Source organism: Cercospora beticola, chromosome 7 (genome assembly GCF_033473495.1).
Source record: "Cercospora beticola chromosome 7, complete sequence".
NCBI lineage: Eukaryota > Fungi > Ascomycota > Dothideomycetes > Mycosphaerellales > Mycosphaerellaceae > Cercospora > Cercospora beticola.
The window spans coordinates 1,894,906-1,921,304 of NC_088941.1; the positions used below are offsets into that span (position 1 = coordinate 1,894,906).

A 26,399-nucleotide genomic window follows, 5' to 3' on the forward strand; every position below is an offset into this window, starting at 1 on the left:
GTTCGTGCCTTGGATCGGGTGACGATGTTTGTTACAACTTCCGAATCGAGTCCAGCCCAACCGAACGGATGTCCAGACGCAGCGGCACGTGCACCCAACTTTTGACTTTCACGCGACGCTAGTGGGTGCAAAGTCTTGTCATCGTTTCTTTGTTCCCTTCCCTTCCTCCTCTTCTTCCCCAACGACAACAGCTCGTTAGATTCTGGACCAGTACACACCACCACTACGATCATTCTCGATACACAAATTTGGTCACTTCGAGGTCATACAGATGGGCCATTGTTGACTATCCGACGACCTCCCTCTTCCCGTCCATTCCTGTCGGCTAATTCTGGCTGACCTACGTGAGGCATTTTTCGCCTCTCCGGACGACTCCACTCCCGGTCGCGACAGCGACTCCTCGACGAATACCACCAAGTTGGCGGGGTCTCAGGCAGTTCAGTTCGTTCAGATCCGACCTCTGCTCGGGCCAAGCTGGTTCGTCGGAGGCGACATCAAGCAACCCCCATAACTCGACCGACCGAGACCAGCACCGATTGCGATCAATTGCAATCGCACAAAACGCATACAGTAGAACCGATGGGATAAATTGTAGGAATTAGGTCAAGGCGTGTGAGAGCCCAGGACGACAACCTGGCTCAAATCAAGGACTCGAGACTGTCCAGCGGACGGACAGCACTAAGGACTCGACGATAACTTCGGCTGCAGCAGTAGAGGATAAAAGTTTCGTTCAGGGAATACAGAACACAGGCGACAAAATGCATACCCCACGATCCGAGAAGTCGCAAACGCGATACAGCACGCCCGAGCCGGACTTGGATGACCACAGGAACCAGCCAGAGAGCCTTCCTCCAGCGCCTGCTGCGGAGAGCTACTTTCAGGCCCGGCGCGGGACGCTGGCAAGCATTGTGGATGGCGAGAGGCCACAAATCCCAAGACTGCAGCTACCAGTCGAAGCGCACGGCACAATCGCGCGAGACTTTGAGAATGCCATCGCCGACGATGACAAGAGCTTGAAGAGCAATAGGTCCCGCAAGTCGACTATCGTTCGCTCTCCAGACGAAGAATGGCATCGTGAGAGGCGTATGCATCATGAACGACGAGGCACAGGCAGCCCAGTTCCCGCTCGGCGCGCGAACTTCAGACGTGCAGGAAATAATGACGGAGACGCTGATTCTGTCCGGTCCAATGCCTCAAATGACTCGACCTCGCCACCAAACTCCGTGGACGCATTCGCACCACCGGTTCGACGAGGCAGAGCTGGCACCGTAAACAGCAAGGCACCATCCACCGCTGGGTCTCTGCACCGCACTGCCTCTAATACGACCCATCCGAGAAGACGACCTACTTTCGGTGAGGAAGATGCCGCCGTGCGCATCAAATCAGACGTGGCATCCCACCGTAGCTCTGCAATTGAGGACGTATGCTTTCCTCCAGAAGAGCCGCCAAATACCTACACCATTGACTTCGAGGACCTCGAGGAATTTGTAGCTCAGACGCACACCAAGACCCCCGTCGCTCACCCCTTCATGCCACAATTCAGCGCCACCGCAGCGCCTCGAGTTTTCAACGATCAACGTCAGAATAATCCAGCCACAAACTACTTCGTCGACGTTGAGCGATTTGCAAATGGCGCATGCAATGCCCCAGGCGATGAGAAAGAGAACGGTGCCTCGAGCGACGAATCCGGTGACGGGCTCAAGCAGACCGCAAGCGTAACCGAGCTCCCAATGAATCGCTGGACCTTCTTCTCTTCTGAGATCGACGAAACTATCCACGCACCAGAGCTGGGCAGCCTCTTGATGCCCGGCGAGACGTTCCGCGACCTTTTCGAGCTTGGGCCCGAGGGTGGTGTATGGTGGCTTGATATGCTCAACCCATCAGAAGAGGAGATCTTCGCAATTTGCAGCGCCTTCCGCGTCCACCCTTTGACTCGCGAGGACATCACCACTCAGGAAACGCGCGAGAAAGTCGAGCTCTTTAAGACGTATTACTTCCTGTGCTTCAGGTCCTGCTACATGGTCGACCCAAAACACGAGGACTATCTCGAGCCAATCAACATCTATGCTGTGGTATTCCGCGAAGGTCTCCTGACCTTCTCATTCTGCCCCAACAACCACGCCGCCACGGTTCGCAAGCGTATCGGACGCCTTCGCGATTACGTCAACCTCTCCGCCGACTGGATCTGTTACGCCCTGATAGACGAAATAGTCGACTCTTTCGCCCCTGTCCTTCGCGAAGTCGAGCACGAGACCGACAAAATCGAAGACTCAGTCTTCACCGCCCGCTTCGAAGACTCTCGCGCCATGCTCCAAGGCATCGGCGAATGTCGCAAACGCATCATGGCTCTCACTCGGCTCTTGGGAGGTAAAGCCGACGTCATCAAATCTTTCGCCAAAAAGTGCAACGAAGCCTACGCGATTGCACCTCGCGGCGACGTCGGACTCTACCTCTCCGACGTTCAAGACCACATTGTCACCATGATGTCCAATCTCGGGCACTTTGAAAAAATGCTCAGTCGCAGCCATACCAACCATCTCACGCAGATCACTCTGCAGCATACGGAGCAAGGCTCTCGTGCTAACGAACTGCTGGGCAAAATCACGGTTTTGGCTACGATTCTGGTGCCGATGAATCTTGTGGCGGGTCTGTTTGGTATGAATGTTCACGTTCCGGGACAGGATGATAAGGGGTTGGGTTGGTGGTTCGGGATTGTCGGGGTTGTGTTTTTGCTTGCGGTGACGTGTGTTACTGTTGCGAAGAGGTTTAGGTATATTTGAGTTTTGTGTTCTCTTTTGGGGATTGGGGGAGATGGTTGGATGGGATACACGGTACTTGAAAAAAGCGAACGGAAAGTCAATACAAAAAGAGCAATGGGAAGAGATGAGGTCGATGATGCGAGAATTGCAACGAGGATGTTGAGGTTGTTTGTTTTGCGCGTTTTTGCAACTAGCTTGAGAAGTACTGTCGACAGTGATTGCTAAAGTTTTGTGGCTTCTTGTTTAGATGATGTACAGAGCGACGAAGTCAAGTAGACGGCCTATTGTCAAGCGATTGATTAATACAATTTATGTACAGAGCGACCGCGTATGTGCAATGTCCTTCCAGACAAACGATTCTGTCCTGCTGAGGACTGTGGGTATCTAACTCATCACGAAACTATTCTTCCGCGTGACGCGAGTCTCTCTCTCGCTTTCTCCAGTGCTCTTTGTCGCTTGTCCTTCTCTTTTTCTGCCGCGTTAGCAGCGAAATTGGCTGCATTAGAAGTCATCACCGTCGAAGTCAGGACAGGCGCATTCATCGCGCTCCAAGCCGCTGAAGGCTTCTCTTTCAGTCCCGGGCCATCCTTTGATTTAGGTCTACCAGTTGGCGAGACATTCTCCTTGGTATCCAATGCAGCTGTCGTCCGACGCAGCTCCTTCCGCACAGACCTTTCTACCGTTGGCGAAGGGGGTTGTTGCTTAGTCATTGTTGCGTCAGGATCGAAGGGGCTTGAGGGAATGACGATGGAGATATCGTCTTTTGGAAGAGGCGGTGGTGGATGAGCTTCTGCCGCTGTTCCATCATCTTGTTGGAGAGGCGAGTCTTGGCGCTTTTCTGGTCGAATTGGCGAAGTAGGAGGTTTGAGGCCCATGGACATGGCTAACGAGACGGTATCCTTGGGTACAGTATTGATGCTGAGGGCTTGAAGAGGAGTGACTCCTGTGCCGCTTGTTACTGCGCGATTGCCCCGCTCTGGCTGCGGCCGGTCTACTGTTGATGAAGGCGCCCAGATATCGTCCTGGGGCTTGTTTTGAGCATCACGCGGTCGCCGCCGGGGCCTCCTTGGGTCCGGCTGTTCTGAGGGTATCGGATCCGGCTTGTCAGATGCTGGTCGATCGCCGTTGGTCGTTGTGTCGACGCTTGCTGCATTCGGCCTTGAGCTTTGCCAAGGCTTCCGTTCTGTTTCTGTCCTGCTCGTGAGACCCAGGTTTGGGGCGCTTTCCACTGGTCGTCTGTAACCCGTTGCGCTGAAGCCGCGCTTGATGCGATCAAGCTCGTCCTTTGCGCTTGCCTCTGCTTCCTTGCTTTGCTTCAGGAGTTCTTGGTATTGCTTCAATCGTGCTTCGAGATCTTCAGTTCGTCGCTGCAGCTTATCGACCATTTGTCTCTCCTGCTCAAGCTCGTCTCGCAGGTCGAGGCACTCATCGTCCTTGTCCTTCGCATAGCTCTTCGCGAGTTTCTGTTTGGCAACAAGCTTCTTAACCTCGGCCGTGCTCTTCTCACGATAGATGTCGTGTTCTCTCTTCCAATACCTTCCCGAGTCAGACACGGGTTCAGCCAGGTCTGCGGTCAAATCTTCCTGCGGTTTCTCTGCTCTGCCCAGGCGCACTTTGCGTCTCGAACCATCCTCTCGCGCTTGCTCCAATGCTTCGGTGAGTTTTGACCTTCCTCCCGACCTCTGCGTAGAGTCCTCTATGTGCTCTGCGTCGGCAGACCCCTTCGTCCACGGACTCGGGAACTTCCCAGGACAGTCTTCTGGTAAACCCGTCTTCGTGGGTCGCTTGTACTCGTTGTCGATGATGTGGTCTGGGAAGGTCACTGTCTTGCGCTTGCCACCTGCAGTGCCCGGAGTCATCAAGATTCCCTTAGTAGGGGAAGGAAGTGGCTCTGAGGCGATCGCTTCGTCGGGTCTGGCTAAAGTGGTCGCATCGTTCGTGCTGCGGGGCCGCACCATTCGTGGGCGCGAGGCTTGACCAGATCGCGCATTGTCGGTGTTGGAGTGTCTTCGCGGGGCTTTGGGCTTCTCTGTCGCGGGCGTGCCGAAGATGGCATGTTTGAAGGCGCGTACGGCGAAGACTGGAGCTGGGGTTTCTGGCGGATCGAGGGAGCCGGTGGTGTCCGGGTCTGCGGTGTTGTCATGGGCCTTTTGGCCAGCGAGCCAGTGCAGCATGGTTGCGGATGCGCAGTGGTTCGCAGCGACGGTCTACAGCATGGCGGGGATGAGGGATCATCAATGTCGTGCGGGTGGTGGGGAGTCTCGCTTGACGCAGGTGGGTGGCAGGATGGTGGAAAGCTTGTTGACGTGAGGAAGTAAACAGTCCCGCGCCGGGGAAACTGCACGCCGTGGAACGAGAGACGCGTCTGTGTGTCCGCAACGACTCCTACCACTCTTCTCCTTCGCGCACTTCCAGATCCCAACCATGCATTCGATCAAGGGGAGGAGAACGGTATCAGGCACGACACAGCACCTGTCGACAACGCTCCGCCATCACCGTCCTGTCCCCCGCGACGGCCGAGAAATGGGCCATGGCAACGAGCACTGAGTCACTCAGGACCGGTCGCATCGGCTGCGCAAGTACGAACCATCGCTACCTCCATCTCCGGTACGAGCAGATAACACCAGTAGGTCGGCGCGAACGTGTGTGGCTTTCTTCTCTCACCCTGCTCCCAACCTCTTCGTTTGTCTCAAGTCGCTTCTTCCATCTTCCTTCCGCCTCGCGCCTCAGGCATCTCTGCGGCAGCGGATGCAAGCCCGAAACTCTAGTTGCGGTGAGTGCGACAACACCTTCACTTCGCTGTCAACGGCCCCCGCATGAAAAGTGAACTTCTCGCAGTCTTCTCAAACCTCACCTAGGCAACAGCAATGACTCCCACCAGCGCGTAAGCGACTCTACAGCCACCTTCTGGCTGTAGATCTCATGTCGACTCAAGCTGCGAAAGCAGTATGGCACCGAAATCCATGAAGAAGACGACCGCTTCCGCGCATCTGTTGAGCAGCACATCACCGATTGCTGAAAATGCGCCGCTCGACTACCAAGAAATTCAGAATGACGAACTCCAAGCTCTGCAAGCCATCTTTTGGGATGACTTCCAAGAGGTTGCTGCGCAAGGCGCCTGGCAGAAAACCACCGATCGCAGCTTCAGGCTGACTATCAGATGTTCCGAGGATACTGAGCTATGGGTCGTGCTACTTGTTCGCTTTTCTGCAACATATCCCCGCTCACCGCCCGGGCTGGAGCTGGTCGAGTCCAACCGCCTTCACGAGAGGACAGTGAGCCGAATTCAGAACATTTTGCGAACTCGGCCCTTGCAGTTGCTCGGAGAGGCCATGATCCATCACATTGCTGAGGACATAATTGAGGCCCTACGCGATGCTGCAGTCGCACGCCAGCAGAACACAGTGCCCAGTCTGGACGAAGAGAGGGCCAACGCACAGGAACTAACAAACCAGCTGGCAAAGCAAGCAGCTGAAGCCGAAGCACAACGTCAACTGGAAGCAGAGGCCCAAAAGAATCGAGAACTCGAGCGCAAAGTGAAAGAGGAACTGCGGCAGGAGAACAGAAGAAGATCGCGCATGTCGCTCGGCCAGCCTCCTGACCAGCCAGCTCCCATGCCTGAGATCGTCTCCTTTGGCCAGACCGCCCAACTTCGGATGAGACGCGATGTAGTGAACTTCTCAGACGTTGCACTGTCTGGCGCGCTCACTAACAGCAAAGCGGTCGAGAGTGTCTTTTTGGGTCGACCACTTGCCACGGTCGGCTCGGATGTGCCAGTCGTTGCCGTCAAGCGCAGGATTGTTAAGAAGCCCAAAGCTGCCGTGATAGAATTAGAAGCACTTCTTGCCAAAGTCGCGAAGCTCGAGCATCCGAATCTCCTGAATGTGCTAACATATCGCATCAACAGCCAGAATGAGTCGACTTTCGAGCTGTTGCTGTGCCGCGAATATGCAGATCGAGGTATGTGGCTTCCATTGGTGTGTATATTCCATCTTTGCTGACACTGCGCAGGCCCTTTACATGACTGGCTATCGATGAGCGACCTGCATCAGAACAAGGCGCAGCAGTTTACGAGAGACCTGCTGGAAGGCCTTCAATATCTGCATCAGAACAGTATGACTCACGGGTATCTGAGCGCTCGCAGCGTTTATATCACCAGCACTCCGACTTTGTCGCCCAAGCTTTCAGGATTCGGCTATGCCAATGTGCTTGGTCTCAAGGATGAGAGCGTGCCCAGAGAATGGCGTGTTCCGTCTGATCTGCAGGACAGCAATGCAGCCGACATTTGGCAATTCGGCGTGGTCGCAATTCAGATGTTCCTGGGTCTGACAACCACAGACACTTATGACTCGCCCCATACTCTGATCGCTGAGGGCGGGCTTTCCCATCTGCTGGGCGTCTTCTTGAACAAAATATTTTCTGCCAAGAAAACGCCTACATGCTTTGAGCTGCTATCCGCGGAGGTGCTGCGTACTGACGCACCAATCACTCAGCCTGGGACAGCACAGCCGCGACATCATGCAAGACAGTCTAGCTCAGGCCTTGCCAGCCCGCACCGTCGCTCACGGCACAATTCGACCAACCATTCCGAGCCACTTGCTGATTCACGATACCTACAGACCTTCACTGAGAAGCGCCGATTGGGCAAAGGTGGTTTCGGGGAAGTTGTTGAAGCTTATAACAAACTGGATCGAAACTACTATGCGGTCAAGAAGATCAAGCAGGGCGCATCGAATTTGGACCAAGCTTTGGGAGAAGTGGTCCTCCTGAGCCGCGTCAACCACCCATACGTAGTGCGATACTACAATGTCTGGATGGAAGAGGATGTTTCAGGGTCATCTCAGGTAAGTCAGCACCCTCGCCCTTGCATAGCCGCCGCGCTAGGATTTGCGCTGCGCCAATGGTCCCCGCGACTACAGCTGTGCAGCTGGTCACGATGCCTCCATGCTTGCGCCATCTGCGCGCAGCTTGAGAGCAGGATCTGAGCACTGTGCATCCTGCCTCTAGTGTCGCTCTCGATGGCGGGACATGCATGTGTTATTCGTTGAGATTGCAGAGCCATGACTGACTGTCAAGTAGGAAACTGCCATATTCAGCGGAGACTCATCCTCAGAAGATGACGATGTCGATTTTGGGTACCCAAGCACGGGTGGCCTGGATTTTGTCAGCAACAGCCATACAGGCTTCGAATTTGAGGACGAATTCGAAGACGACAACGACAACGATGATGACGGAATAGTCTTCGAAGAGGATGATGAGGAAGAGGACGTTTTCGACGGCAACGGCACTTCCACCATCTCAACCAGTAATGGGTCGTCAAAACTTCGGCCCAGAAAGTCAAGGTCGGATTCGCATAGATCAAGCAAGATCCTTTATATTCAGATGGAGCTGTGCGACACCCGTACTCTTGCCGATTTGATCCGCAAGGGCATCAGTGAAGAAGACTGCTGGAGACTCATACGGCAAATCACGGACGCCCTGAAGGCGATTCATAAAACGGGAATCATTCATCGCGATCTGAAGCCACAGAACATTTTCATTGACGCTGGCGGCAATCCCAAGCTTGGAGATTTCGGGCTGGCCACAATCACAACGTACGCGACGTCAGACGCGCATAATGGAACAGGTTCAAAAGAAACGAATGGCGGCATAACGAACAGTATTGGCACAGCACTCTACGTCGCTCCAGAGTTGCGCACTGGCAGTAGTGTCCAGCATACTAACAAGGTTGATATGTACTCACTGGGCATCATGTTCTTCGAAATGTGTCAGCATTTCAGCACGGGCATGGAGAGAGTCGAACAACTGCTCAGCTTGAGAAAGAAGGATCACATTCTGCCTCCGGCTTTCCAGCCAGATGGCGACAAGGCAAACCAGGGACGATTGATCGGTCGGCTAGTCTCTCATAAACCCAAGGATCGCCCGAACAGCGAAGAATTTCTCCAGGAGCTCCCATACAAGATAGAGGACGAGGCAACACGAAAGGCACTCGCTGGACTTGCAGATCCTACTTCGGATTACTATCGCCAGATGATGTCCCATCTGTTCTCTCACGACATAAGCGGCGCTCAGCAGGCCAAAGCTATCGCCTGGGACACGAAGGCATCTGCAGCCATCGAGAAGCCGCTGCATGTACGGCTCAGAAACATTGTGCGTGAGAAGCTCGAAGCTATCTTCCACAGACATGGCGCGGAGGAAACCCGGCGTGACTTCATCTTCCCATCCGCTGTGGGAACTCACTACTTCACTCCAACCGTGCTGCAAGTTCTCGATGCCTCTGGCAATTTGTTGCAGCTTCCACACGATCTGATCATGCCGTATGCGCGACAGCTTGCGCGGCAACCAGCGACGACGCGATGCACCTTCACATTCAGTGGTGCCTATCGCGATTCTGGTGGACCGCCACGAGTGAGCGTAGAAGCTGACTTCGACATTGCGAATGACGAAGAAGATGATACCGCAATGAACGATGCCGAAGCGCTGAAAGTGGTCGATGAAGCACTTACAGAGCTTCCGCAGTTCGTCGCGCCGCAAGCTGCCTATCACCTCAGTCACGGCCTGTTGATTGATGCAATCCTTGATGCTTGTCGAGTTCCGTCCAAGTATCAACGAAAAGTGAAAGAGATGCTTGGCAACGTTGGATACACGAACAGCCAGAATAGTAAGTACATGACAAAGTCTGAAAATCTGATGTGCTCTCTGACAAGTTTACAGTACCTTGGCCCAAGGTCCGAACTGAGCTTCGTAACATGGGCCTTATGGATACGACATTGGATGAATTGCAAGATTATGACTGGTCTCTGCCTCCACGCAAAGCTTTCGACAAATTGACGACGCTCATGAAGACGGCCGACCAACGTATCAGAACCAAGTGTGATACTGCTATCGAGGAGCTGCGTCGCATTGTTTATTTTACCGAGCAATTCGGCGTCACCCGCAAAGTACTCATCACTCCCCGCTCTTGCCACAAGGCCGACTTCTATGCCACAGGCTTCATCTTCACTGCTGCTGTGGCGGAGAAGAAAGGCAAACGAGTCTTGGCTGCTGGTGGACGCTATGACAGCTTGATCAGATCGCAATATTCGACTCAGGCCAACATCAAGCAAGGTGCTGTCGGCATCCAAATCGGCATCGAGCCCATCGTGAACCTTCTCGCTCAAAGTGGAGCTGGATCCAAGTCGACATTCTTGAAGGACCCTAGGCAATTGCAGCAACTACCGAAGCGCTGCGATGTTGTCGTTGTGACTAATGGCACCGAGAACGTACGCGGTCGAGCAATAGGGATTCTCAAGGCACTTTGGGAAAATGACGTGAAGGCTGAGCTTTCTCGAGCCCACAAATCGGTTGACTCTCAAGACTACGTGTTCATCGCATATCTGCGGCACGAAACTTCGACTACTGTTCGGGTTGCGAAGACCGATACTCCAGAGGAGGCGGAAGTCGAAGTCCCAATCTCTTCCTTGCCCGGCCACATCCTGCAAGAGCTGCGCGATCGAGCGACTACCAAAGCACGAATCCCTCTTTTGAGGAGTCATTCAAGCCAGCATGAGACAGAGGAGCGGAAGGTGAGTAATGCCGGCACTGGACTCCCGCGCTACTTACCATGTATTTATGCGCACGGTCGATGAAACAGCTAACAGTATTCCAGGACAACAACGTCGATGTTCTCCGTGTCGACCACGGCGGCCGCAAAGCAAACCAATACGAGATCATCCAAGGAGCTCAACGCGCATTGGAAATGTCTCTAGAAGACAAGAAAGCTTCCCAGATCCTCGCTATCGAAGCTCGAGGAAGCATTCTTGACCTTGTCGAAAAGACTAGATTGAGTGATCCAGAAAGCTGGCGTCACGCAATTCAAAGGTAAGCATACCCTCCGTCAATTAGAGCCAGCAAGTTTGAGGCTGACATTGTGTTCGTTTGTAGTGCCCAAGCCAACGAGCGCAAATATGTTGGAGAGATCCACGCGAAATTGTTGGGGTACCGGACTGATGGGACGCGAGATGCGTTCTTGTATAACTTTCGTGCAAGAGAGGGCATTTGGTACAATTTGGCTGCTTAGAAGTCATACAGATTGGGTCATTGAAATGCAGGCATGATAGGATGATTGCACGAAGTTGATGAGATCAATGGAGATGATTGAAACGAAGCAACAGAAAATGGGCAACAAAAAGAATGAGAAAGACTTTCCAACACACGCTGGGACTCATTGGATGACCGTAGCCTTTCGAAAGTGAATCTCCATGTTTTCCAGCACAGTGATGTTGAAGAGTTGGAGGGATGTTGGAACCACTCGTGCTGCTGGAGCGGAAAGGGTACAACATGACGTGCAATGGAGTAAGAATCTGTCGATGGAGAGTCGGTCAGGAACGATGAGACTGAGGTCTTTCGCAAGTCAGCCCAACGCACATAGCCTCCAAGTAGTGCATAATCACAGCTAGGCACCTGGAACTCAGCGACAACAATGTCACCTCCAGCTGCTCCCGCACCCACGGAGCAAAAGATGGACTTGCCATTCACACTGCTATCCGCATCCGGCCCCGTCATAGGCTAGTCTGTTTGATACTCGTATGGAAAAAGCGGTTAAACTTTTAGTCGTCTCATGGAGTTGCGACCATACTCCTTCGGTATGGAACGAAGACGACGGTGCGTATCATGGCGGTTCACTTGAAGGATATATATAAACTGCCTTCTCCTCTTGGTTAGCGATTCTGAGTCCTACAAATTCGACTGTTACATTCATCGATTCCTACACAATCACTCAAGCATTTGCCCACTCACGTCTCTCCGACACTGAACTCTGCGACCATGCAAATGAATCTTGCATCGACCGCCATCGCTCTACTTGGTCTGATGGGCGCAGTCGCAGCTGCACCCGACTGTGCGACTGAATGTAAGATTTGGAAGGACTGCTTACAGGCTGCTGTTTACAATATTCACCAAGTCTGGTAAGTCCGCTTATCCTCACAGCGAGCAATGGCATTGAAGAGCATGAGGCTCAGTTTACTGACGATTCTGCCGATTAGCGAACCCGTGACAGGTTGCGGGTGCAAACTTGGATAAAGACGATGGGCAACTATCGATGTCATCACGAGGGGTGGCTTGAGACCCTTCGCTGGAGTGTTGCATGGCCATCAGTGATAGAGGACTGTGACTGGGGACCAAACTGATTGGCAAAGAGGAACTGCGACAGACAACAAATACCATTGACTTAGCGGAAAGATTGGTATCGCAATCCACCAGAGCCGTGATAGCCTCCGTTGCTCAGTTCGAAAAAATCCGAATGTTTTGTGTGAAACCATCGTTGCGGCGTGCCGACAGTTTCGCAATCTGTGAAAACTCCAACTAGCGTGCGGTCTTGTTGTTGACGGTGGACCGTGATTGATAGAATCAAGCTGCTGTTCCACGCGGACTAATTTTCCTAAACTGAAGTTGTGCTGGTTTTGGCTTAGACAGTCGGGTTTTCAAGGCCTTCCGCAAAGTCCGAGATCTTGTATCAGACGCGTTGTTGGCTGACGCGCTATCGCTTCCAGAGCATCCGATCCTGCCAGGGCTTGCGATGGGCCAAGTCTGCATTGTCATCATGCAAGTCTGTTCGGAGCCTCCTGAAGAAGAACGACCAGCTGCAGTGGAGGCTTAATTCCACCTGCGTAGTCGCCCCCGTTGTCGATCCAGGTGCTGAGGCAGGTACCGCAATACTGTACGGGACTAGTTGTGGAAACATTAAGTTATGGATGGTGTAAGATTATTAAACTTGCCTCGTAGGGATGGACGTGTGGTTTCGCGAGACAGTTAATTTGGCTTGAGTATGTCTAGAGTAGATACGTTTCTGTATTGCGCCTGGATCACCAGTATATGAGCACTTCGCTATGCACATTTTTCCCGTACATACCTTCTTACACTCGCTTCAATCGACTTCGACAAGCCAAAAGTTTCCAGACCAGAGAGTCTTTCACCAAACAGTCACTCCTCACAGAATCCCGGATATCGTCAGCGAAATGCAGTTCGATCTCAGTACCACACTCGTCGCTCTCTTGGGTTTTCTCAGCGCAGTCGATACATTCCCGGCTCCTCGTCCGGAAGCCTGCACCACGTACCCGCAATGTATTCCCGATGGTCCTGGACCATCGTAAGCCTGATGCTTTCGGAAATGTTCGTTTGCACCCAAGCAACATTGCTGACAGAACTCGCGACAGCAAACCCGGCACATCGCAGTCGTGCGGTGGGTTCCATTCGGGACAGGAAACGCGAGAGGCAGGGTATGGAGACGCGTTTGAGGTGCTTGACGATGGAGAAAGAGGAGCGTGTAATGTAGTGTGGTGTGTTCAATTCGTTTGGCACAGTCGAGGACTTGCGATGTAATGGGGAGAGTCCGGTTCCAATTTCTGCTGTTTGAGGGTCTTGGGAAATAGTGATACTGTCATAATGCTCTTCTGGCTCCAAGGAAGCTTCGCGTAACCTGGATGTGCAATGTGTGATGCTGACGACGCCTAGAACTTGAGAGGAGCTTCCAGACTGAGAACTACGAGCGCCCTGAAAGCTGCTGGTTCTGCAACGGTCGATGATATGTTTCTCTCCAGCGATTTGTCCGCCAGGAAGTGAAGTGAAGTCGGAGTGAGATCGGTCTTGGTAACTTGGCATTGTCTGGGCAGAGCGACCAGCCAGTGCTGGTCGTGAGAAGACAGCCGAGCAGTGTGCGATGGCACCTGGTAGCGACAACAGCACTGATGCCCTACCTGGCGATAATGATGGGTCAGTCAAGCGGCTCTGACGGGCGAAGGCGCACAAATGGAAGCAGCACTGAAGACACGACAAGCAGCGGATCACAGCTTCCATTCAGGTAGCTACCACTAAAACAGAGCCTTCCAAAAAATCCTCTCAAAGGCGTGACCCGTCTCCATCCTCCACTTGAGAAAGTCTTGAACTTCGTAGGTCTCGCCGGTGTTAGAGAGTAAAACGGCGTGGCCCTCAGTGTCATGTCAAATAAACACCATCATCGTCTCATTCATTCCAACGCGAGAAAGTCCTCCTTCCCCCGCCTGCAACTCAGTGTGGTGCTTGACTTGCGTGCGCCATTCAGATCAAGGTGCTGTCAGGTATGCCGTATCCTTCCTTCAGAGACCTTGCTTTCATTGGTGTTTGATGGGCGCGCGTGACCAGAATCGCGGCAGATGGATGGATTGTCGTTGGATGTGATGCGAGGCGCTTATTTGCTGTTGTGGGAGTCAGTATATTGTGACGCTGAAGATGCACCAAGTGCCAATGGCTGGGAAAGTGACTTACGATCTGGCTCTCGTCTTTCTTCTCTTGCGCTTCAGGCGTCGAACTCGCTTCTTTCTCCACTTCGCTCTCATCTTGGCTGTGTGAACGTCAGTACGTGCTGTGCGACAGTGCAATCGGCGTGTTGGTAGAGCTTACCGGTGTTGCTTTGATGAGTTCGCTGGTGAGGAGAAGAAACAGCTGCCAACGCTCCGAGAATTGAACTTGTGCGGGCGTGCCCCGCCAAGACTGCGCTAGACTGGAAACGACGTCAGCAGACAGAAGTCGCAGTGATCTCTCCTTCCTTCCAACACTCCACAGACGCGATCAAGGCAGCAGTATGCGTCCGCGTTCGCGTGGACGTGTTCTGGTGCCCAACATGTCCCATAAAGTCTACGACAACATTTCCTGATCACTCACCCTCATTTCAGCCCCGGATCCTCGCTACACATACATCCTACATTGTTCCAGCACTTTCGCCTCCCCACGTGTCAGCAAGGCTTCAAGGCATCCACTGGCGGAAGCTGATCAAGTACAAAGTATTGCGGCACTGCCATTCAACATGGCAGAGCTTGAAGACTGTCGGCCAGAGATCGGCCATTTGCTGTTTCGAGACTCAGGTCAGCCCGGTGTGGGCAGTGAGTACATGTTTCCCTTCTGCATCTGATTTCTTACTAGACCTGCACAGGCAGCTGTCCTATCTTCGCCAACGAACTATTCCACGTCGGGCGTGAATTGGTACAGCGAGCTCTAGGCGTCGAAGACCGTTGCATATCAAAGCATCACTTGAAAATTCACTGTGTCAAGTATGAGGATGATGATGAAAAGGTGGCTCCGATGGTCTGGGCACGCGTCCTGTCAAACAATGCCGTCATCTTCCGCCGCAATGGCTTGGACGATGACGATGGCGGCATTCCCGTGTCCAGAGAACATGGAGCATTCCTTCTCAATGGAGGCGATTCCATACAGCTGACCAGCAACATCTGGTTCGATTTTGAGCTCCCGGACGATGGCCGTAGATCCGATCCCCCGCAGCTTGACTCAAGCCAGTGTGCAGAAATTCCCATCTTCGCTCACCGATATCGTCTGACGACACGCGTTTTGGGCTTTGGCGGATACGCCGCAGTCTACGTTGCCAATGATGAGAGGACTGGCAAGCAAGTCGCTTGTAAAATTGTCAAGCAGCCAGACAATCTCGATGAGGACCATGAGCTGCGACGAACATGTAAGGGGACCAATGAGTCCGTTGCTCGAGAATTTAACATTCTCAAAGCACTTTCGCATCCAAACATCATGACACTCGAAGCCGTATTTTCAACTCCATACAACGTCTACATCTTTCAGGATTTGATCACTGGTGGAGACCTGATGTCGAATGTTCAGAGGACGGGCAGGCTTTCCGAGGTGCAGGCTGCAATCATTCTCCGACAATTGCTGGAGGCGGTGAAGTATCTTCATGCAAACGGGATCGTGCATCGGGATATCAAGCCAGAGAACATCTTGATGACATGCTGGAAGGATGGTGGAAGAATCGTGCTCACGGACTTTGGCCAAGCAAGGCCTATTGTCGATGACCAGAACGCAGGCAAGCAGGCCCGCATGTTCCGCATGCAAACACTTGTTGGCACTATAGGCTACTGCGCGCCGTGAGTCTACATTTCACAAAGTCATATTATGAACACGCTGACTCTTACCAGAGAAATCGTGCGCCTTCGCAGACAAGCCTTGAAAGATCGCGGCGATTACTCGAAAGCCGTCGATATCTGGTCAGTTGGCTGCGTCGCTTGTGCAATGCTCGGAACCGATGTGCTCTTCCCAAATGATGGCCACGATACCATCTCGGACCTGACCAAGGAAGAGTATGAAGATCGCATGTACACCTTCGAGTTCGGCGAGGACTGGGCGCACCTCGGTCGTCGAGCCAAAGACTTCATCAAAGGTTGCCTCAATTGGGACGAGGAGCACAGGCTCACCGCCAAGGAAGCTCTTGCCCACGAGTGGTTTACCCATCGACACTATCGCGCCGAAATGGATGCTGCTTACAAGCGAGCCATAGCTGACTGGCAGCCCAAGAAGTACAACGATGAAGATCTGGTCCAGGAGATCGACACCACTATACACGTCGAGCGAGCTGCTGCCAAGCAAAGAGAAGAAGTGCGCTCTAAGCACTTTCCTCCACTCACTTCTACAACTACGCTTGCGCATCAGCAGCACTCCAACCCCAGTCAGCAAGCTTCGCAGCTCGCCCGTTTCAGACCCATCGAACAGCTCAATGCCAGTCCACTCGTTCCGGCCTCCTCCTCACCCGCCCACACCCATCGGGAAGAACCGGTAGACGACTCGGTACCATACCCTCCTGGCTTTGAGTACAACGACGGCCACGACGAATTTGACGACGGCAGCTTCCAAGAATGGACTGCGGCGGACTACGACGGCCTCGAGATGCATCCTGCGAAGAAAGGTGTGCCGCGCGCTCAAGCAGACATTGGCTCGTTTCCTATGCCTCCACCATTCATGTCACGCACACTCATGACTCGCTGAAGAACAATCATATCTGTTCACATTTGCTTTCGCCTACTGAACGGCGATGATAATTTTCTCATTTGCTGATTCAAGTTGCTCGCAATGATACCAGCTTTTCTGCCACACGTTCGAGAAAGGAAATGGAGCTCGCAGATTCACAATTTGAAGAAGTTCTTTCAGATAGCTCAGTGTATTGATAGCCAGCTACCCAGCCTCATGTAGTCTCATCTGTATCTCACCCTCCCTCCTCAGCTCCTCCTCTCCTCCGCAAGAAGAATAACACCAGTTCCATTTTGCAATCCGAGAAGAAAACCCAGCAAACACCACTCGCTAATGCATGCTTGTAACCTTCCCACTCATCATGAATCCGTCATCATTTTCTCAATCCAAAAACGTAAAAAGATTCGTATGCACCACATTCAAAGCTCGATCAGCATTGGCCTCCTCAATGACACACGAAATATTGATCTCGCTAGCACCCTGCGAGATCATCTCAATATTGATTCCGTGCTCCCCCAAAGTCGAAAAGAATCTCCCAGAAATGCCGACCATGCTTCGCAGCTGTCTCCCGACCAAGGAAATGATGGCCATACCGGGCACCAAATCGACGTCACCCCAGAAGGAAAGCTCATCGACAGCGCCTTGGAGAGCTGCATTTTCGATTTTGAGTTCTTCTTCGCCCGAGCCGGAGAGTAAGGAGATTTCGCTGTGGAGGGCCATGGAGACGTGGACTTCGGAAGAGGAGATGAGATCGACGGAAAGGCCGTGTTTGTCGAGGGCTTGGAAGATGGACATGAGGAAGCCGTGGGCTCGCGTACGCTTCTTGGAGTGTACGTTCAAGACTGTAATGCCGCGTTTTGTGGTTACCGCTGTGGGACGCTTGGGACGTTCATGTTCGGTGAGGTTGGAGGATGAGCGACCGCGGAAGAGACCTGGTCGGCGGACGGCGAGCGAGTCTTCGAGATCGGGGATGACGACTGTGCCTTTGTTGCGGGGGTTCATGACGTTTTTGATGCGGATGGGAATGCTCGCTTTGATCACTTGGTCCATGGTGAAGGGGTGGATGACTTCGGAGCCGTAGAAGGTCAATTCTGCGGCTTCCGAGGGAGTCACAGAATCGAGAAGGCGGGCTGTGGGCACTTTGCGTGGGTCGGCCGTGAAGATGCCATCGACTTCCTTCCAGATCTGGAGCTCTTGAGCTCCGAGACCGACTGCTGTGAGAGCTGCGCAGAGGTCTGTGTATCCTCTGCCGACTTCCTTGAGCAGACCGCCTGGGACTGGCCCAAAGTATCCCGTGATGATTGGAACAGCATCTGCATCCAATGCCAACACTCTATCCGCAATCGCTATGCCCAGGTTCAAGTAGAAGTTCTCATCCAAACTCTTCCCAGTGTGGAAATGAATCACTTCGCTCAAGTCCAAGTACTGAGCGTTTGTTCCCCGGCTCTGCAACAACGCGGCCATGTACAGACAGCTCAGCTTCTCACCCACCGATATTACCATGTCCTCAGTCTGGTCTGTGACTGCCTTCAAGAACATGGCACTTTCCAAGATCTTTAGCAGATTCCTGCATTCTGCGTTCACCGCCTGGGTGTACTGATCCAGTATACTGCTGCTTGCTCCCCATACACTGCACGCATCTTTCCCGGCCTGCAGGTGATCGAGGCGGATCGTCTCAACGATATCTCGAAATTTGCCCGAGTTCGGCTCAAGCACATCGATGGCGGCGCGGACGAGGCGATTCGTGGTTCCCTGATCTTTGGTCGTGGAGCTGCGGGCGGAGCAGACGACTGCTATGCGCTTGCCTGGTTCGAGGTTCGCCCTATTGTATTCAGTATATCGTTCTCCATATCCTCCTCTGTGCAACCCTCTGCCTCACTGACTCATAGCACTTACTGCACAATATCCTCTGCAATCTTGACAGGAAATTTTCCCACAGACGTGCCGCCGAACTTTTGCACCACCCAGTTGCCGCCCCCGGGTATGCTCTTCTCTTGCACGTGCGGTCTTCGGTCGCCCAACATGCCGTTTATGAAGTTGGTCGCATCGATGGGCGGGGAGTTTCTTCGCCGAATGAGTGGGAAATCCATTGTGTGTGTTTGGAGGAATTAGTGCAAAGTGACAACGTACTCAGTAAAGAGACTGTGTTCTTGCATGTGCGCAGGAGAGAGTAGTGGGTTTGTGCAAGTGAGTAATAAGCGTCCGAGGTCCGGCCCTAGCAGCGTATGACACAGGTAGTGCAGAGACAATGCAATGGCGTGCGCGACTTTTGGTGGGGGGAGAATGGGAAATGATGTGCGGGCGCGAACTTTTCTCTTCTGCGCTGATCAGGAACACATCCTTCATGCTTCATCGTGCTGGCTCATACACTCCATCGCCGGCAGATGTCGGCGGCTGGCCATCCCGGTAAGACGCCCGTGAGGGTGGTATTTGTGCTCGTGCTGTGCGACGCTCCCGCAAAACAGGCTGATTCCTGGATCGGAGTGCTCTTTTTCGGCGTCTGCCAATTCCGCTTTTCGCCTTGACCCGCGGACATCCCAGGGCATCGTCTTCGCAGCATGCTTCTGGAGCCTCTGCACGAAACAGCGCGCAGTGATGCCGCAGCTCTGCGATGAAGGGCTGAGCGTAACCTGGGCGAGTTCAAGGTAAGGTATAAGCAGGAAGGATGGAAGGTCGATGGAAACAGCAACAAAACCTGGCCATCGCCACGCTGTCAGCCTGATTCAACGCCACAACCATGCTCAGAGGCCACAAGAAGAACAAACGATCGGTATCGGATTCTATTCGAAGCAGAAGATCTAGTATCATTGCTCAGACGATCAGAAGACCGAACACTCGTTTGCCGGAGCTGTTGGACAAGTTCTACCAGACATTTGGGATCAAACAGCGCGATCCGCGTGGGGGAAGGCGCATCCCATGGAAAGTACATGTGCGAAGAGGCGATCGGAACTCAAATTGAACGTGTTGTTGCTGCTTGCTCGGCACAGCGTCGCCTGAAGGTAAGTCTACGGCTTTGTGGCACACCTGCAAACTAATACAAAGCACTAGAAGGTTTGTGGTGAGACGAGCATCTAGCGACTCAAGACTAGTCTCTCGAGCTCAGCAGGTGTGATTCCGACTCTTGTTACTTCTCTTCATTGCACGCTTCCAACATCGCCTTGCCGGAGCTGCTGGCGCAGGGAAACAGCGAATGCGGACATGGGCGTGAACGAGGTCCTCGAGATAACGCACGATTATGCTGTTCACAATCGTTAGTCAGCTGAGATCAGAGCAACATTTGCAAAAACCCCCATAACAGCCATGAACATATCCCTTCAATCTTCCCCCATCTCTGAGATAGATCGACGCCCATACTGCGACGGTCTTACTCACCGTTGCTGTGTTCAGTGGCCTACTCAAATGGGGCACTCGATCTTTCCATGTTGACATTGGGGCACCGCCTTTCCGACTGGACACATCCCGTCCGACGAAGGGACAGGTAGCATGCCATGCACCTCGAATACAATTCCTCCTCGTGCAAGCTCGCCTTATTCGCATGTACGACCAAGCATCTTGAATGCACATAGAGCCTGCGAATAATCGGTCAGGCCAAGCAGTCGAAGTACTCGGTATTCTCCAACGGCAGCCTAGGACAGTCCGAGGCAGGCAATTTGGTCACCTTCGACCCGGCATTTTACTTGCGGATATTATGCGTCTTCGTCTGGAATCCTCTTGCGTAAGAAAGAAAACTAGAGGGAGGCCACACGTGGTCGAAGTCAGGCGGTGTTCAGACACGGACGAGAACAATCGGACGGGACCAGCATATCGGTCAAGGTAGGAGTAGATGTGCCGACGTCGTCGATGTCGATCGTATGGTCGAAAGAGCGGTCGATAAGTGCTGCATTTCTGCGTCGGCCGTTTGCTGTCTCCAGGAAGTTCTCTGGCGCTGCTTATCGACTTCCACTGGGCCTGCCCCGTCCTAGACAGGAGCTTCAGATCTGGTATGGTACAATGATCGTGGGCTGTGCAGAGATACTTGAAGCAACGACGGTTCAGCAATGTCCAACGGGCGACCGAGGACTTTGTTGAATAAAAGGCCAGCAAGGAATACACTTATGCCTCGAAGAACCTTGGCAGCTCCGATGAGTAAGCGGAGCTTTCAGACTCAGCTATGGCGTAGGTCCCCCAGACTAGTGAGACCTTATTGTTCCACGGACGCTCTTCGCAGTTTCGAAATTATCACGATTCTTCCGGATCATTGACATCACTGTGGCTTTGGCCGGGCTTTGCATATTTGCATATTACCGCTTCCATACTTGCGACGCTGTCAAACGAAGCACTATATCCACTCGCCATGCCTTCGAACAAGTATTCTTCCTCTCAGCATGTGACTCAGTCCTGCCAGCAGAATGGTAGTCCGTAGATCCAGCAGGCACGTCACACAGGCAACGCAAACTTCCAAAGCTCGGTCGACTGTCAAGCAACGAAAACAGAAATCCGAGAAAGCGAGCGGCGAAAGCAAAGATAAAGAAGCGACGCGAAGCCAGAAATTCGAGCGATGGAAAACGGACTCAAAGGATTCTCCGTTCCCCAAGCATACAAGACCCACTCCCGAGGAGTGTAAGATCGCCCACGACTATCTCGACAAGCAACATGGCAGCGATGTAGACGCAGAATTCAACGATCCTTACACCCCGGAAACGATACACAATGTGCTTGACGCCATCGTCGTCGCCTTGCTCAGCGCAGCCACAAGCTGGTCAAATGCGAAGAGAGCAATGGCGAGCATGGAGCAGAACTATGGGTCTGTCTTCGCATATGACGAGATTATGCGCCGGGGAAGAGAAGAGCTCCAAGAAACTATTCGCTGCGGAGGTCTTCATATCAGGAAATCCAAACTCATTTTCGAGATGCTCAATCAAGTGGAAGCTCGCAATGGAAAAGGCAACTGGGATCTCAATTACCTCTTCAACGTGAGCGATGAGGAAGCGATGCAAGAGCTGCTGAAGTATAAAGGCATTGGACCAAAATGTGCCTTTGTTGTTATGAACTGGTGTTTGAAGCGGAATGGCTTTACTGTCGATACTCATGTGTACCGTTTGGCCAAGCTGTGGGGATGGACACCTGAGAGCGCATCTAGAGAGAAAACGCAAGCTCATTTGGAGCACAGAATTCCGTCGGAGTTGAAGTTTAGGCTGCATTTTCTGATGATTCAGCATGGTCGGAAATGTGAGTATTGTCGTGGCGGGAGTAAATCGCAGGAGCCGTGCGAGGTAGCTCGTATGCAGAAGGAGAAGGAATAAGCAGATGCCGCGTTCGACGTTTGGAAAATCTTTCAATGTACTCATAGATGGTCAACAAGAGAGGAAGTATTGTGGAGTATGTCTTTAATACAGGTATGTCCCGGAACAATGGCGCCGAAGGGAGGCATAGTTGACCGGGTCTTGCTGCTGGAGCCTCGGAAGCACCGCTGACTCACCTGTGACCCGCATCGAGCTTACGAAGGAAGCCGCTCTAGCACGTAATGGTTGGGACATCTCAATGCATCCTTCGCGAGTGGCCCTTGAGTAGCACATCACAAGCTCTGGACTGGCATTGACATTACGCCATGGGGGCTGGTGAACATCGAAGCCAGATCCACCGAAGCCAGCTCCATCGCTAATGAAGTTTCCCTGGCGATGAATGAGGCTGAGGACAAGCTTTCGGTCTTCCATCAACTGGGATCGTAGCTGGTGATCAGAATCGCCTCGGCCTCTGCTCTTCCTAGATGTCCTGGGTACTCGGCAAGATTGACCTAGTAGACATAGTTCGCTGCTCCTTGCGAGTCCAAATCTCCGTGTCCTTGTGTGTGTGGGTAGAAAGATATTGAGATACTGCAATATCGAATCTGTTACCTTCTTTACAAGGCGACATTGGTCGCGTGGTGCGGAATGTGTTCTGCGACCTCGCAGTGTGGTGTGATGGTAGCGACGCTCGGCGAAAAGCCCTGGAGGCAGCTGTGATGTGCAGAGACTACAGAGCGGAAGGCACGCGACTGCACGCGAAGCAGCTTCTCCGGGTGTACCCAAGAGGCAGCAAGAGAGTCGACGTTCTTCACAACATGGGTTCTTGTCCCAGCATCTCATATTCTCTCTTTGCGGCTGCAGCGTAAGCCTCCGCTCCTAGCACCCGTGCAATGCTGAGAATCTCTTCAAGGAAGCGCGTCAATTTTTGAAGGCGTGGAGAGTGGCCCGTCGCTGCGTTGCCTACCTCACGCAAAGCGTCTACCGCGTCCTGAGCCACAGCCAGATCACGGGAGCACTGACTGTCATCAGCGCACCCGCTGCTGCCAGTGTTCGACATTGCTTCTGTGAACAGCATTAACAGGGCTGTGATCGGGTACGAGCTCCAGAGCCAAAAGAGAGCACGAGTTAGATACTTGTGCTGGTCTCGGAAGTAGAGCAGGGTAGAACGACTGGCGTCTATTGCAATGTCAAGGCTCGAGCTTATGGCATCTTCGTGTCCAACAGAGCGAGTCACCCTCGTCACTGCCTGGTGTATTGAACTGACACAGCGGTGGTACTCGAGACACAGAAAGACCAGTTCCTCCTCAAGAGGCCCCGCAACCGAACAATCTTCACGATAAGTGAGGGCGGGTCGAATGTCGCTAGGCAAGGACGTTCGCCAATCCTCAAGGGCCTTGTCTAGGAGACGAATGTCTTTCAGAAGCTCAGCGTCTGACTTTCCGAGTGATTCCAAGCTGTACAATCTGGTATAGGCCTCAGACTTGATGAGGTTGAGGTGAAGATCCATTCCATATCGCACGCGACCATTCTCGTACGATGGCCAACGACCCTGAGGCAAGGTCAAGTCACACCATGCATTGCTCATGACAGTGGGACGTCCTGAGCGTATCGCGTGATCCACGTCGATGATATGAACGATCCAAAAAAGATCGCGATAAATGTGCTTCTCCTCCTCTGCAGAGCCGGATGGGGGCTTCAGGTGAGCGCCTAGGGCGAAGAGCGCGCGAGCTGCGAGGCAGAGATACATGTCGATACCCTCGAATGAGCCTAGAGCGAATATCCGCACTGTCATCAGTACGAGAGTCTGTACCAGCTCTAGGCTCGGCCTTCCCACCAGGATATGCGGCATGAGTAGGTGTACGATCGCGATGTCCGTTGACTGGATGGCGGGTGGCTGCTCTTGCGTATGCCAGTAGAACAATGGCGATACGGTGCACATTGCTAGTACACATGCCTGAGATGCTGTACATGCTGGTCGACCATAGGCCTTGTCGATTGTCGCCGAGAAAGAATCGTCCCTAAAGACTGGAAACATTTCTACCCATCTCGAAAATTTGTACCGTTGGAAGCATTGTTGCACGACTCCTTTGTCGGGTAATGTTGTGAAAGTCGAAGGATCGATTTGGCCGTATCCACTTGGACCGCCTAAGGGTGATGATTGGGCTGCTTCCTCGCCTGCGAGTTGGATCCATTTCTGCCCCTGACCGGAGAGAAAAGGAATTGAATAGTCAGCGGAAGGGAGACGCTGATCAGTGATGAGGACGTCAGAAAGCTTCGATCTCAGTCCATTTGGCCCGCGATCGGGAGTGACGCCCTCGCCACGGTTCTGGGAAGAAGGCAAGCCGAGTCGAGTCAGCACGGTGTCGACCTTCGCGAGCCTCTGTTCCAAAGTTCTCATGCGAGACTTCGCTGTTCGTCCACGCGGATTGAGTGGCCGGTCGAAAGTGCAGGCATGTTTGTAGTAGGCGCAGTTCTCGCAGCTCTTTCCCACGACTTCTATCTCGCAACGGATCTTCCGCGAGTAACACGAGTCACAGCTTCTTTTGAGCCATCTCGTCGAGTCAGTACTGCTTGTATCGCTGATATCAGCATGTGACATGATTAGCCGAATGCACGCAACGCCACCGCGTAGGATGAGTAGCACAAGAATCGATCAAGCTCCTTCCAAAGCTAGCAGAATCTGGACAAATGGTGGAGAACCAGAGACGACTGTGGGCATCGAAATGTCAATGCTGCTCCCGCTGACTAATAAAGTTTGGGTTATGTTATGTTGCAACTCTAATGATGAGATTTTGCGGCACCTAGGCTAGCGAAACAGTCAAGCTGACATGATTAACGCAGGGCCAATCTAACTCAAGGATTCGTCTGGCCCAATCAAGGAGCTGACGGCATCTTGTGTCAGAGGAGTCCCGATGGATTCAAGCGCATCTCAGAGCCCTCTCGATACCGTGCGGCTCTTTATCATAGCCTTTAGTCTACAGTTCAAGCCGAGGGGTCTCTCCAATTGGAGCACGCGCACAGGCTCACGACCGCCACCGCGGCACTAGTAAACGCCATGTCTGAGTTGAGGGGTCGACATGGATAGGCGGCTCAAGATCGCGTGGACTCTCTGTTTCCTGATAATCACCAGCATTGGTTTGTACAGTAAGTCGACATCGAGGCTGGCAGAGCGAGGCGTGCTTACAGACGGCGTGAAGCTATGCGACTTCCGACTGTGAGTTGACTCCTCAGTGCAGCTCGAACGCCACTAACGCGCAACAGCTACTTCCATTTGCTGTGAGCTTCGGCCTCTATGGCCAGCCAGCGCATGCTTCCATCTGGGGCTCAGTCAAGCATGGCAACTCCAAACTCATCCGCATGAACCAGGTTCAAGTTATCGGCACCCACAACTCATACCATCGCGAAATAGCGCTCTCGGAACGCAAAGCACTCGAGCAATACATTCCAGGATTTGAAGATCTATATTACTCGCACTCTTCTCTACAAGATCAACTAGAATACCAGCAAGTGCGCTCCTTCGAACTCGATCTGCACTCCGACGAAGAAGGCGGTCTCTACGCCAACCCTCTGATATGGAAGCTGTCCAACCTCACCACCGGACCCAATGGAACCGCACCATATGACAACACCGTGATGCAGCAACCCGGCCTCAAAGTCTTCCACATCACCGACGTCGACACCAACTCCGTCTGCCATACCTTCACGGACTGCCTCACCCAACTCAAAACCTGGTCCGACGCCAACCCGACCCATCTCCCCATCACAATCGACCTCGAACTCAAAACCGACGCCTTCGCCGCAGCCCTCGGCGGCGTGAACTCCACCGAAGCAACCTCTTTCACCCTTCCCCGGATCCTCAACGTCGATACGGAAATCCTCTCTATCCTCCCCCGCTCCAAACTCATCGTCCCCGACGACATTCGACGCAAAGACCTAACACTCGAAGCCTCCGTCCTCAAACATGGCTGGCCCACAATGGAGAAAGCGCGAGGGAAATTCATGTTCTTCTTCGACAACGACCCTTCCAATTCAACCACCGATATCCGAACCTTGTACCGCTCCGATGGCCACGAATCGCTCCAAGACCGCATCGTATTCACGAATGCAGTCGAAGGCGAAGAGGATTGTGCTTTTATCAAGTATAATAATCCTTATGATATTAAAGCAATTCAACGACTCGTGCGATTGGGATATTATGTTCGGACGCGATCCGATGAGCCGATTTCCACTGTTTTGGAGAATAATACAACGATGCGGGACGCGGCGTTCACGAGCGGTGCGCAGATTATCAGTACAGATTTTCCGGTTTATGGGATGAGTTCGAGATGGGATCGAGATTACGCAGTGACATTGGGGAGGGGGAAAGTGGCGAAGTGTAATCATGTAACTGCACCATCGTGGTGTAAGGATGAGATGGTGCAGGATTAGAAGTGGATGCTCATGTATATAGAGGATGGAAGATGTGCATGGAGCTGGGACGATGGAAGTAATGTTTGAGATGAGATCTGTTCACGACGGCATGCATATACACGGTTCCAGGAAAGTGCAAGTTTCTGAATGCCGATTCAATACTAGCTCTCATACGCAGGGCTTTTGG

The 26,399-nt window shown here is 52.9% G+C and overlaps 8 protein-coding genes across 8 annotated transcripts; 5 read left to right on the plus strand and 3 right to left on the minus strand.

Annotated features, from left to right (window-relative positions):
- Window positions 1–758: 758 nt before the first annotated feature.
- On the plus strand, window positions 759–2,780 carry RHO25_010997 (uncharacterized protein; the record flags this gene model as incomplete). The annotated part of the gene is made up of 1 exon (XM_023602125.2): window positions 759–2,780. The coding sequence occupies one exon, from the start codon at window positions 759–761 to the stop codon at window positions 2,778–2,780; it is 2,022 nt and encodes a 673-aa protein (XP_023450995.1).
- A 371-nt stretch (window positions 2,781–3,151) lies between these two features.
- RHO25_010998 (uncharacterized protein) lies at window positions 3,152–4,933 on the minus strand (the record flags this gene model as incomplete). The annotated part of the gene is made up of 1 exon (XM_023602124.2): window positions 3,152–4,933. The coding sequence occupies one exon, from the start codon at window positions 4,931–4,933 to the stop codon at window positions 3,152–3,154; it is 1,782 nt and encodes a 593-aa protein (XP_023450996.1).
- Window positions 4,934–5,707: 774 nt separating this feature from the next.
- Window positions 5,708–10,818, plus strand: RHO25_010999 (uncharacterized protein; the record flags this gene model as incomplete). The annotated part of the gene is made up of 6 exons (XM_023602123.2): window positions 5,708–6,719; window positions 6,771–7,603; window positions 7,839–9,420; window positions 9,474–10,324; window positions 10,408–10,619; window positions 10,683–10,818. 6 exons carry the CDS (start codon window positions 5,708–5,710, stop codon window positions 10,816–10,818), a joined length of 4,626 nt encoding a protein of 1,541 aa, XP_023450993.1.
- A 3,759-nt stretch (window positions 10,819–14,577) lies between these two features.
- Window positions 14,578–16,556, plus strand: RHO25_011000 (uncharacterized protein; the record flags this gene model as incomplete). Its single annotated transcript, XM_023602120.1, has 3 exons — window positions 14,578–14,653; window positions 14,704–15,661; window positions 15,713–16,556. 3 exons carry the CDS (start codon window positions 14,578–14,580, stop codon window positions 16,554–16,556), a joined length of 1,878 nt encoding a protein of 625 aa, XP_023450992.1.
- A 363-nt stretch (window positions 16,557–16,919) lies between these two features.
- On the minus strand, window positions 16,920–18,628 carry RHO25_011001 (uncharacterized protein; the record flags this gene model as incomplete). The annotated part of the gene is made up of 2 exons (XM_023602119.2): window positions 16,920–18,360; window positions 18,435–18,628. 2 exons carry the CDS (start codon window positions 18,626–18,628, stop codon window positions 16,920–16,922), a joined length of 1,635 nt encoding a protein of 544 aa, XP_023451221.1.
- A 2,298-nt stretch (window positions 18,629–20,926) lies between these two features.
- RHO25_011002 (uncharacterized protein) lies at window positions 20,927–21,820 on the plus strand (the record flags this gene model as incomplete). Its single annotated transcript, XM_023602117.1, has 1 exon — window positions 20,927–21,820. The coding sequence occupies one exon, from the start codon at window positions 20,927–20,929 to the stop codon at window positions 21,818–21,820; it is 894 nt and encodes a 297-aa protein (XP_023450882.1).
- A 790-nt stretch (window positions 21,821–22,610) lies between these two features.
- RHO25_011003 (uncharacterized protein) lies at window positions 22,611–24,200 on the minus strand (the record flags this gene model as incomplete). Its single annotated transcript, XM_065603346.1, has 1 exon — window positions 22,611–24,200. One exon carries the CDS (start codon window positions 24,198–24,200, stop codon window positions 22,611–22,613), a length of 1,590 nt encoding a protein of 529 aa, XP_065459418.1.
- Window positions 24,201–24,879: 679 nt separating this feature from the next.
- RHO25_011004 (uncharacterized protein) lies at window positions 24,880–26,230 on the plus strand (the record flags this gene model as incomplete). Its single annotated transcript, XM_023602116.2, has 3 exons — window positions 24,880–24,946; window positions 25,000–25,016; window positions 25,064–26,230. The coding sequence occupies 3 exons, from the start codon at window positions 24,880–24,882 to the stop codon at window positions 26,228–26,230; spliced, it is 1,251 nt and encodes a 416-aa protein (XP_023451309.2).
- Window positions 26,231–26,399: the final 169 nt, after the last annotated feature.